At 38.8% G+C, this 10,838-nt stretch overlaps 5 protein-coding genes across 6 annotated transcripts; 3 read left to right on the top strand and 2 right to left on the bottom strand.

The window, feature by feature from the left end:
- The first annotated feature begins 234 nt into the window (after nt 1-234).
- On the top strand, nt 235-1,506 carry LOC117653560 (transcription termination factor 4, mitochondrial-like). The gene is made up of 2 exons (XM_034399335.1): nt 235-387; nt 477-1,506. Exon 2 carries the CDS (start codon nt 489-491, stop codon nt 1,401-1,403), a length of 915 nt encoding a protein of 304 aa, XP_034255226.1. The 5' UTR covers nt 235-387; nt 477-488; the 3' UTR covers nt 1,404-1,506.
- A 330-nt stretch (nt 1,507-1,836) lies between these two features.
- On the top strand, nt 1,837-3,441 carry LOC117653578 (vacuolar protein sorting-associated protein 28 homolog). The gene is made up of 5 exons (XM_034399369.1): nt 1,837-2,060; nt 2,150-2,213; nt 2,281-2,476; nt 2,547-2,648; nt 2,726-3,441. Exons 1-5 carry the CDS (start codon nt 2,051-2,053, stop codon nt 2,993-2,995), a joined length of 642 nt encoding a protein of 213 aa, XP_034255260.1. The 5' UTR covers nt 1,837-2,050; the 3' UTR covers nt 2,996-3,441.
- Nucleotides 3,442-3,606: 165 nt separating this feature from the next.
- Nucleotides 3,607-6,183, bottom strand: LOC117653566 (ubiquitin-conjugating enzyme E2 J1-like). Its single transcript, XM_034399348.1, has 5 exons — nt 5,857-6,183; nt 5,523-5,728; nt 5,240-5,430; nt 5,055-5,169; nt 3,607-4,976 (listed from the first exon to the last, which is right to left on the bottom strand). Exons 1-5 carry the CDS (start codon nt 5,894-5,896, stop codon nt 4,683-4,685), a joined length of 846 nt encoding a protein of 281 aa, XP_034255239.1. The 5' UTR covers nt 5,897-6,183; the 3' UTR covers nt 3,607-4,682.
- Nucleotides 6,184-6,348: 165 nt separating this feature from the next.
- LOC117653544 (probable ATP-dependent RNA helicase DDX28) lies at nt 6,349-9,536 on the top strand. 2 transcript variants are annotated; one of them, XM_034399308.1, is made up of 13 exons: nt 6,349-6,557; nt 6,638-6,747; nt 6,840-6,972; nt 7,052-7,188; nt 7,322-7,501; nt 7,578-7,781; nt 7,861-8,008; nt 8,094-8,200; nt 8,287-8,406; nt 8,529-8,686; nt 8,817-9,000; nt 9,104-9,256; nt 9,356-9,536. In XM_034399308.1, the coding sequence occupies exons 2-13, from the start codon at nt 6,673-6,675 to the stop codon at nt 9,452-9,454; spliced, it is 1,698 nt and encodes a 565-aa protein (XP_034255199.1). In that variant the 5' UTR covers nt 6,349-6,557; nt 6,638-6,672; the 3' UTR covers nt 9,455-9,536. The 2 variants fall into 2 exon arrangements, with proteins under 2 accessions (XP_034255199.1, XP_034255189.1); XM_034399298.1 differs by having other exon boundaries at nt 6,356-6,557; nt 6,840-6,968.
- LOC117653573 (radial spoke head protein 9 homolog) lies at nt 9,451-10,833 on the bottom strand. Its single transcript, XM_034399358.1, has 5 exons — nt 10,475-10,833; nt 10,253-10,394; nt 10,025-10,180; nt 9,797-9,896; nt 9,451-9,725 (listed from the first exon to the last, which is right to left on the bottom strand). The coding sequence occupies exons 1-5, from the start codon at nt 10,699-10,701 to the stop codon at nt 9,541-9,543; spliced, it is 810 nt and encodes a 269-aa protein (XP_034255249.1). The 5' UTR covers nt 10,702-10,833; the 3' UTR covers nt 9,451-9,540.
- Between the last annotated feature and the right edge of the window lie 5 nt (nt 10,834-10,838).

Consider the following 10,838-nt stretch of genomic DNA (forward strand, 5'->3'; position numbering starts at 1 on the left):
TCTCCCTCTAAAACTCAAAACTTACCTACTCCGTTACTGAAAAAGCATAGTGGGTCAACAATTTGCGTATCAATACAAAATAATAACAATTTTTTACAAACATTTACATCACTATGACTGATGTAAACGGATCAGCATCATATAAGGTTATGTTGTCAAGTTTTCGGGAGGGAAAGGGAATTTTTCTTTCTCGCGTTGGTAGTGATGTGGGAGAGGTTATTGTTTTCGTTACAGACATCTTGAGAGCAGACATACATACGACGAGCATATGAATACATATTTGTGATAACTTGGACTGGAATGCAATAATTAAGTGGAATATGAAGTGGTATAGCACCTCTTATTTGAAAGTTGTTCCATTGAATCGTATGCATTCAATCTATTGAGGTAGCCATATAAATATCTGTTCTCATTTTTTGTAGGCACTGGAAATATAGTTTGATTGCGATTCTCAGTTCTGTTTTACTTTTGTGCAGGTCTACGGCAAAATGAATTCTGTTGGAAAGATTATTTCGAAGACATTTGTTAGGAGCTTGGTTGGTGTCCCTTCAAGAATTTCTACTGTAACCACAGTTTCATGTGGAAAATGTCTCTTGTCAAATTCACCTACTGCCTCAGGCTTTACTTCTGATAACGATTCAATCGTCAATGTTCTAAAAGAATATGGTATTGGCAACAAGAAGATGTTTCAAAAAGTTGCTCAGATGCCAGTGCTGTCAAGTGGAGGGCCTGACACATGGAATGACCTTTTAAAAACCTTGGTACCGTTTGGCTTCAGTCCTGCTGCAGTTGTTGAGATGGCGTTAAAACACCCCAGACTTCTGAAAATGACTCCAGAAAAAATAACAAATAGGTGGTACAGCTGGGTGCAATGCTTTCACCAAAATAATCTGGTTGAAGAACTTTTGACCACATATCCCATGTTCTTTTCTCTAACCAATTTCGAAGTTCAACAAAGATGTGATCAGCTGCGTGCTGTTATAGGCTCAAATAAATTTGTGGCAATTTTGTTAATGAAATGTCCTCAAATAATGTACCAAAGTGTCGATGAATTAAAAAATGTGTCAGATTATATAAGTATCAAGATGGTAGTTAGAAATGCAGCAGAATATTACAAGTCAACAGCACTGGGATGCACTCTGGAGGAAGTAAAAACAAGGCATGTGTTTTTGGAGAGATGTGGGAAATACAAGACTCCAAACCTGAAGCAAAGTGACAAAGTTCCTACTACTAATCCCTCTTTGTCAGAAATTTATGATACGCCTGATGATGAGTTTGCCATCAAGATTGCAGGGGTAACACTTGAGGAATTTATTGTATTCCAAACCATGTTCGATGAAGAAATGAAACAAGCTAAAAGTGCGGATTCCAATTCTGACAGTGATGAGTCTGATGATGATTGATTTATAGCCTTATTTGAAAAATAAAAATACTTCCACTTCATAACTTAATCTGTATAAGGTTGATCCCATTTCTGAAAATAAATAAATAGATTTTGTAAATAAAGATTCATGTTTTCCCCAGTAAATAACTGTTTCTGCAGTAAAAACTGCTGCAAACCTCGACGTCTCTAGCTGGGTCGGATGAGCGCGTTGTTCATAGCTGCCGCTTCCCTCACAGTAATGACAACACTACTCGAATGGTGAACACAAGTAAACACGTAGAAAAGAAGGAATCACTCCATGTAGTTTGGATTCCTTTCTGTTGGTAAACTTTGCTTTTTCTCATGTGAAGTGAATCATACTCTATTTGTGTTGTAACTACCAACAAAACCTCAAGAATTTTTTGACAGTTTTACATTGGCCATGTTGCAGTCCTGCGTGTTGTGACTCATCTGTCGTCTGTCACTTTTCTACAAACACCACCACAGACCACAGTAAATGTTTTTATCTGTTCTTTTACGTTTCAGTCCAAAGAACCTCAAGAACTTTCAATTTGATTAAGAAATATTTAGCTGTGGAGCTACCATCCCGTTTTCACCCAAATACTTGTGCACTGTCACCCACTTCTGCAGTTTGGTTAGTTCTTTGCTTACATATCATCAGAACTAATGGCTTCAGGTAAGCTAAACCAGGTACCTTTGCATTAATCTTATTGTTCTCCTTATTTGAATATTTTTGTCAACAACCAGTTGCTACGACTCTTTCAGATGCTAACCGTCCTGAGTTGATTGAAGAAGTCAAGCTTTTCCGCAATGCTCGGGAAAGAGAAAAGTAAGATGTAGTTCAGTTGCGAATACTTGTCTGAATATCCATAACTCTAAACTGTGTTATCTTTCAGGTATGATAATATGGCGGATCTATTTGCGGTGGTGAACACGCTACAGCACCTGGAGAAGGCCTTCTTACGCGACTGCGTAACTCCTAAGGAATATACTGCGGCGTGCACAAAACTGCTTGTCCAGTACAAAGCAGCATTCAAACAAGTACATGGAGATGAGTTTCCCAATATAGAAGCGTTTGTCAAGAAATATAGGGTAAGCAGACCAATTCTTTGTCACAAAGCCTATTGATTCTGCATGTATCATTTATTGGTTGGTTTTACAGTTGGACTGTCCTGCGGCCTTGGAGCGCATCAAAGAGGATAGACCAATTACCATCAAGGATGACAAAGGCAATACAAGTAAATGTATTGCAGATATTGTATCGGTGAGTAATATTTGTTGGGACATGGATTATGTTTTGAAATTACGTTCTACTCATGCCATGTTATTTTTATTCTGTAGCTGTTCATAACTATTATGGACAAACTGAGGCTGGAAATCAAAGCTATGGACGAGCTTCAGCCAGATTTGCGAGATTTGATGGATACCATGAACAGGTTGAGTTCCCTTCCTTCCAGTTTTGAGGGAAAGCAGAAAGTTTCAAGTTGGCTTGACACATTATCAAATATGCAGGCGTCTGATGAACTTTCAGACACTCAAGTTCGACAGCTCATTTTTGATTTAGAATCATCTTACAATGCTTTTAATAGATTCTTGCATGAGTCTTCATAATACCATCTTTGCTCTATCTTCCTTCTAATTGTGTCTTATGCTCTCATTAATTATTTCATACGATTAGAGTAAACTATCCTCATATTATCCACATGATGGTCCCAACTCTGTTTCCTTTTGACGTAAGAGAATTCCCGTTATTTTTAGCTGTCAAAGGACTTAGGAGTCATACATGTATATTGGACTTTATTAGCTGTTTTACTTGTTAGTTAATTTTTATTTGACTTAAAATCATTCAGTTATGTTCCTTTAAATCATTGTTATGGAATATTTCAGTCTTTTCCTCTTTTTTCTACTGAACAATTTGTTTCCATGCCTCAAAGTGATTTAATGTCGATCTGTGATTCTAGATTGGATCTATATTCAGCTAGATGTAAAATATGTTGCCTTATGCTGTCAGGCCCAGGCCCAGTCATTTCCATAATATATTTTCACAAATTACAAGATGCTTGTTTGTTGTTATTTTTTTCAAGGCGAGGATTTGATCCTGGTAATGTTGACCTTGTGAGAAGGGGTGTGCTGTCTAAATATTTGGGCAACTACCTACAAGGCATCAGAGATAATTTGGCACATCCCTGGACAGAGAATGGGATAAAGACAACAAAACTAGCTTTTGAGCCAATGCTTTGTGGAGTTTATTTATCAATATGATTTATTTTTGGACAAAGTAGGACTGATTTAACTGTACAAGGTTTCAAAAACTTTCTGGAATACAGAAATAAATGAAAAACTGCAAGGGCTCATTAACATAGAATAGAATAACTTTTTAACATTTCAAGTCAACAACAAGTCCCAAGACAGGGATAATAAACTTATTAACAGACTTCATTCTTTTTCAAACTTCAATAAACCACTACAGATATACATTTAACTTATAATTTTTCACAAATGTGAAATGTAAGGTACTACACAATGTACACAACTGGGTAACTTTCTTGTACGAGACATACATACAATTGGAATCATAAACAATTTATGGGTAAACAATACATTAGCAAGAAGATTACAGCGCAGAACCCCAATAAACAATACCTCAAAAGGATTTGGCTCTCATAACATTCACAGTCATTTAGGACACTTATGTGGACATACAGTACATTTTAAACAAATGCATAGCTAAGCATCAAAGCTCAAACATGAGATTAGGGCTAATTAGCCCTAATCTCATGGCTCAAATATCACTGTAAACACAGTAAAGAAAAACTTAACTTCATTGCCAACGAACAAAAAATTAAGAAAAGAAAACTGTGTTTCCTGGCTTTTCTCACCTTTCTTCTTGAAGAAAAAATCTACTAATCTTAATGTTGTAGGAAAACAATGGGTCTCGTTAGAGTTCATGCAAATTTGAAATTTATAAAAAGTCAAGAAACTCTTGCATAGACCCTGCAGGTGCATGATAGTGGGAATGCAAGCTAGAAATTTGATACAATTTTTTCAATAACATCTTTGGTTTTAAGCATTCTACCTTGCAGTGTATGGGGCTGCAGGGGTCCTTGCTGCTGTCAATTAGAACAGAAAAGCAGCAGATGCTGAAGCTTGCAACTTACAAGGAGAAAATGTACAGCTTTTTTCCAAAGCATAGAAGATGACTTACACACTAATGAACAAACATAAATGAGAAACCAAAATGAATAGATGGAGAACATGCAAATCACAAATAAAAGGAAACAAAAGTATCATCACCAATTTATATCAAAATGAGCCTACGTAGAACTAGTAGACCAATTGCCATCACTACTATCATTATAATAAGACTCCTGTGTTGGTCCAAAATACTAATGTTGGCAGTATGAGCAGGGGCTTGAAAATTCCCTGAATTGACAGAGGTGCTTGCTCCATCCAAAACATTAGCTCCAGCAGTCTCCAGAGGCGAGTGCAGTGCAGATGCTCTTTGTCTCAGAGAAGGCAGGGAAGTGTCCTCTGGGACAGTCGTTTCACCTTCAGTCTCTCCACTATTATTTGGTTCCTGCACTTCCTCTGCCTGAATCATACAGTAAAAATGATACCATCAATTTCTGAGAAAAAGTAATTGAATGTTCACTATTGAAAGAGGTTTTACCTTGAATGCAACACAATCTATCAAAGATTTCTCCTCCTCCGTGGCAGGTTTAGACACTCCTGTGGCAAGCTCATCTGTAATTTTTCCACATTCTGGGCAAACGTAAGACTGAGACCTGAACAGATGCACAAAATTAGTGGTTCTAGCAGGTGATTAAAAACGGCCACTATTGCAAAACTACATACTTGGCTGCTAGTTTCTTCCTCTCTTCTGGTGTGAAATCAAGGGAACCAATCGTTCCTATACCAGGGGTTGGCATAAATGCGATTAGAGCCAATAGGGCTGTTCTTATCGACCATGATGGTTGCCATGTTTCTGGGTGGTGCCCAGATATGCTCAAGCAAATTTTCTTATTCACTTCAAACCGACCATTGGGCTGAAAAAAGAGATGATTCAATAATGGTAGTCAATTGGCCAGCAAATCTAAAGCAAACGCAGAAAAAGTTTCCTTGAAACAGTGTTAAGTACCGTAAGCAGAATGATGTTGGGTGGTTTCATTGGGTACTCGGCGGGAAGAAGAATGCGGCCATGGTACACACCCTCAGCAAAGTCAGAGTCAGGAGGACCTCTGATTGTAAAATGCCATTCAAACAGGTTTTCGTCCAATGGATGGGCAGAATAATCTTCCGTAGCTTCCTGCAGTTCTGTGGCTTCTCGCATAAGTCTTTTCACAGCTGGAAAGTTCAAAATAAAAACAGGTAATAGTCTGACTTGAAATCACTAGAACAAACAAATAAAACTAGAGAAAATAAACTTATTAAACTTAAAGCAGAAAGAGAAGAATTTGTTAAATTGCACTTACAGGTGCTTTTAGTGTTATATTTCCCTTGATATTGGTCCATTATAATGAATTATCAATGGAGATTCCAGAGTCACTTGCTAAGCATTTAACTTGTCGAATCAGAGAAACCCACGTCAACTTCAAAACAAAATTCACAACTGAAAACTTTGTCTGCAGCTTTACCCTTATTTGCAGGTTCAGTCTGTCTGCTGCAGGTTTGGTTTCGGCGTTGTTACTACTGAAACTTACTACTCGGGTAGCAAAACAAAATTCATGAAACTTTCATTCCCGAAAACAGACTATTGCGTAAAGGGTATCCTGTTTAATATGAACTTATTGCGTGCTTCGGAGGAAACATTTAGTTGAAAATTTTAACTATTTTCCGTTGGCAATACACCATACCCTCTTGCTTCTGCACATAGAGCAACCGGTCGTTATATGCAGCCCAATAGCGGCAATTTCAAATGCCTTCAGCGCCAGCCCACTCCCCGAACCCTGCAAGTACCCCGTGGTTGCGTTCAGCAAGAGTTCGAGACGACCAGCCCTAAACGCAGCGCCGCATGAACATTTGCGAACCTGTGCGTAGCGCATTCGTGCGATGGCCGGCCGTAATTTTCCTGCTGTATGTGTATGCACGTTAAACACGTGTAAATACCTCCCTCGCCTATTCGCACTTTGTTTACGGGCAGCAGCAGACAGCAGAAAACACGAGCATTGAACAGGTTAGCATTTGCAAGAAATACCTAAAGTTTCTTTGAGTTGGCTGTTGCAAATGGCATTTATCCCTTCTTTCACGTAACAGTATTTGACGACAAGACACTGCTTTTCTAAAAGAGAATGCTGCGCCCCGTCACTGAGCGAACTTGCCGCGGTTGGTGCTCCACACTTGCTTTGAGGCAATCCTTTTCAACCGTAAGTGGGAAGGGGGAAGAGTAATCCCTCTTCATTGTCTACTTCCATTTCACATCAACCAGTTCTAATTTCACTTTCCGTTTCGTTTTCAGTCCAACCATGTCGTGCTCAACATGTACAGACCCAAAGTTCAGGATACGAAGGCAAGAAATTCATCAAAGCCTCGGAAAGTCAACCTCAGCAGCAAGTTAAGGAGTGAATTTGCGAAATACAAGGGAAAGGTGAGCAGATAAATCTGCATGATACTGTCTCTGTTTCCCTCAAGTGAAACATATTATTTACCTGTTTTATTTCCTATGTGTAGAACCAATAATATTATGTAAGAGGATGGAGTTTAATTTCTATGAAGGAATGAAGTATGGCAAATTTGAAAAGATCCCCCTGGCCTCCCAGGGTTGGCTGAATCGAGGCTCTAACGGGGACTTTTTTTCGCTCTATGAGGTTTGTAATCACCCCTTAGATTAGTGTGTTATCTTGTAGTCTAAACACACAAGTCCAGACATAGAATCTTCCATTTTCCAAACCTGATGCAAATTTTATGGTAACACATTTTCTCAATTTCTAACATTTGCAGGGATACATGTCTCCAAATGATGCCCATTTTGGTCATGTCCGGCTTCCATCTTCTATATCTGACATTCTCTCTTCTCCGGATGACAAAAGCAGTGTTTCAGGATTTTCACTTCTCAAAATTGAAGAAGATTTAGTCCAAAAATTAAATAAAATGAATATTACAAGGCCTGCAGATATCCAGGTATGTTTGTTCAAAGCACCTCGTTTAAAAAGAAACACTGTATGCTCACAGCAGCTTTACACCATGTTTCCAACAGATTGCAGCTATGCCACACATCCTTGCTGGCAAGAACTGTGTGGTGTCAGCACATACAGGATGTGGAAAAACCTTAGCCTACCTCTTACCACTTCTTCAAATGGTTTCAAAAAATGTTCAGAAGGAGGGTGGGGTAGGAGTTCCACATGACTCTCCCAAACTACTGATTGTAACTCCGAGTCGAGAATTGGCCTATCAGATTCATGTAAGATGTAATTTTATTTATTGTTCTAAAGATGACTTTGTCCTAAGGTTTGGTTCTGAACTTGTTTAATTTATTTTAGGATGTCATCCAAAAGCTTGTTGTGGGTTTGCCCCTGACCTCCAAATTATTTGTTGGTGGGTATAGTGACCAAGGTAGTGATGATTTACCACAGATTGTGGATATTGTTGTGGGAAGCTTGGGTACTATCAAGAAGAAGATAGCAAAAGGTACGTGACAAATATTTGGTGTGGCAGATTTTTGTCTCTTTAAATGTCAGCAATAAAGTTTTACTTTGTGCTTTATCTACTTTAGGAAACATTAATTTGCAAAGAATCCAGCACATTGTCATGGATGAAGCAGATCAATTAGTTGATGATCAGAACCGTGGTCAAATTAGAGGCATTCTCAAGAAAGTCTCTGTGAGTAACTAGAAAGCAATGTGATTTTATCAGCAAGGTTCTCTTTTATTTGAATCAAAACTAATTCTAAACTTAATACTGTCTAGATCAAGCAGGTCTCTGATGACGGCAGTGACTCAGAACATGATGACCAAGGAACTCAATTAATTCTCGTAAGCGCAACAATCCCTACCAACTTGGAGGATCTATTTGACAACATGGTTGATGTAAGTGTAATCATGAAACAAACCCTCTCTTTTCTCTTAAAAAAAAAAAATATACTTTTCTACTTTAATTTTCCCCAGTACTAAGTCCAGCTCCAAACATTAATAAATCTTGTTTTTTGCAGGTTGGATCTTTGGAGAGAATCACTACGTCATACATACACGATGTGATGAGGAACACACCACAATTGTTCCTTAAAGTTGGCAAAATACACAAAGGAAAAACCTTAATAGATTTAATAGAAAAGGATGTCAAGCATAACAATCCAGTTCTTATATTCAGGTTTGTATCTTGTCTTCCCAACATTTTTCAGTCAGTGCTTCAATAACTACCTTTTTTTTTGGGGGGGGGGGGGGGAGAGAGCTGATTTTGGGCAGAATGCTGTAATACCAAACGTATTTTTGTCTTTCAGCAATACTGTAAAAACAGCAGACTGGGTGTCATATCAACTGAATGATTGTGGATACCCTTGTAAAAATTTGACCAGCAGTGTAGACACTCAAATTAGGCAACATTTATTTGAAAGATTTCAACAAAAGAAGTTTAACATCCTCTCAACAACTCCTATAGTTGCTAGAGGTCTTGATACTGTGAGGGTGAGTGCAAGATTTTTTTCAGTCTCTTTCAATTTTTGAGATGGTTAAAGAAAATAATCACATTGTACTGGTATGTGTCACATGTTTTTTTTTTCTTTTACAGGTTAAGCATATTATTAACTTCGATTTTCCTCTGTATGTATCCGAGTACATTCATCAGATTGGTCGAGTTGGAAGAATTGGGAGCTCTGGATCATGTCACATCACAAACATAATAGCTCATCCAAGAGAGGTTGCTCTTGTCCAGAAAATTGAGGTATTTTGATTTCCCTTTTGTGCCTTGTTCTAATGTTGCAATGGATTGATTTTTACATGTATTTTATACACTGATTCTCGTCTTTTGATATATTTTCAGAAATCAATCCGACTCAATGAGAAACTTACTGCTGTTAATGCAAATATTCCTGGTATTGTGAGACATCGTAGGGAAAAATTAGAAGGAGTAGAAATGTAAGTTACATATTAAGCCATAGTGTACAGTTTCATAATTCTGTTACCATTTCCTAAAATTTTTAATAAAATTTGTATACTACTAACAAGTTATTTTTGTAGTTCTGAAGGCGGTAGCTCTGAAGTTACTGATTTATTAAACTTTACTCCATCCCCAAAATACACAAAGCCATGTTCTGGGGTTCGTAAGCGATGGTATACAGTGAAACCAAGCCACTCTAAATTTAGTACAATGCACACACTGCCCTGTGAACGTACTCGGAAACTCCATTTATCTGAAAGAACCATAGAGAGGCTCAGTAGGCTGCTAAGATTCTTCCACATTATCAAGTTGAACCTTACTTACCATTGAGTTCACTGGTGCTACTGTCTAGAAAGTCTCCTGAGCTTCTAGTGGCAGATTGCCCTTTTCGTCGAGTGTGTCTCCACCATGTACCATCTGATCCCTGAGGCATATTGAAATTAGTAAATAGTGGTTTCAAGTAAATACTTTATTCTAGATTTTTAAATTACTTCTTTTGGAGGCTTGTGTTCATAATTAACCAAGCCCTTTTTTTAATTTTAAAAAATCTACCTGTTGAAGGCTGAGCCCCTGAAATGTTGGGTTAATCTCTATCAGTCCTTCAATATTTAGAAAGAATGCACCTTTGGGTGCAATAGCACAGTCATCATGAAGGCTGTAAACGACAGCTGCCAATCGGTCTTCTTCCTTCAGAAGACACTCTCGTCCCTATTAGAACAACAGAGACAGGCTGATTTAGGATTCCCCACGAAGAAAATATTTTTTTATTAAGATGCTTACAGGTACTCCAAAGGTATCACCGGCATCTCTCCAGTCCACCACATGGCTGGGATCGCCGGTGAATCTCTGGGACACCCTCGGAGTCAACTTCAGGGCACATGGAGACGGCTCACTCAAAACGAACCAATCGCACTGGTTGGTGCTGCAAATGATGACAACAAAACCGTGCAAAGCCATAAACTGCACTTTGTCTTTGTCAAAGCACAGACTGAATCAAGGTACCTGTAAAAGAACGATCGTCCACCGATGGCATCAGACCTGTACCCAAACGACACGTAATAATCCTTCTCTAGGCCAAAGATTTTTCCGAAAAAATAAATGTCCTTGAAGTGGTTCTCCCCTTGCAAAACCAACAATGCGTTCTTCACGACGTACGCCTCTTCGGCGCTCAGCGTGTGCCCCGCCACGCTGGTGATGTCCAGGGCGTGCGACAGGTGGAGCACGTTCATCTCAAGTTGTCGTAGTCAGTGGCAGGCTGCGCCGGGACCGGGGTGAAGCAAAAAAGCTTTAGACGCGACTTCGACAAGTCTTGCCTTCCCTGCGCCACGCCGCCACGCTTCGAACGATGGCCGCCAAGCAGTTCCTG

This window comes from Thrips palmi, unplaced genomic scaffold (assembly GCF_012932325.1).
Source record: "Thrips palmi isolate BJ-2018 unplaced genomic scaffold, TpBJ-2018v1 HiC_scaffold_10, whole genome shotgun sequence".
NCBI classification, from domain to species: Eukaryota; Metazoa; Arthropoda; class Insecta; order Thysanoptera; family Thripidae; genus Thrips; species Thrips palmi.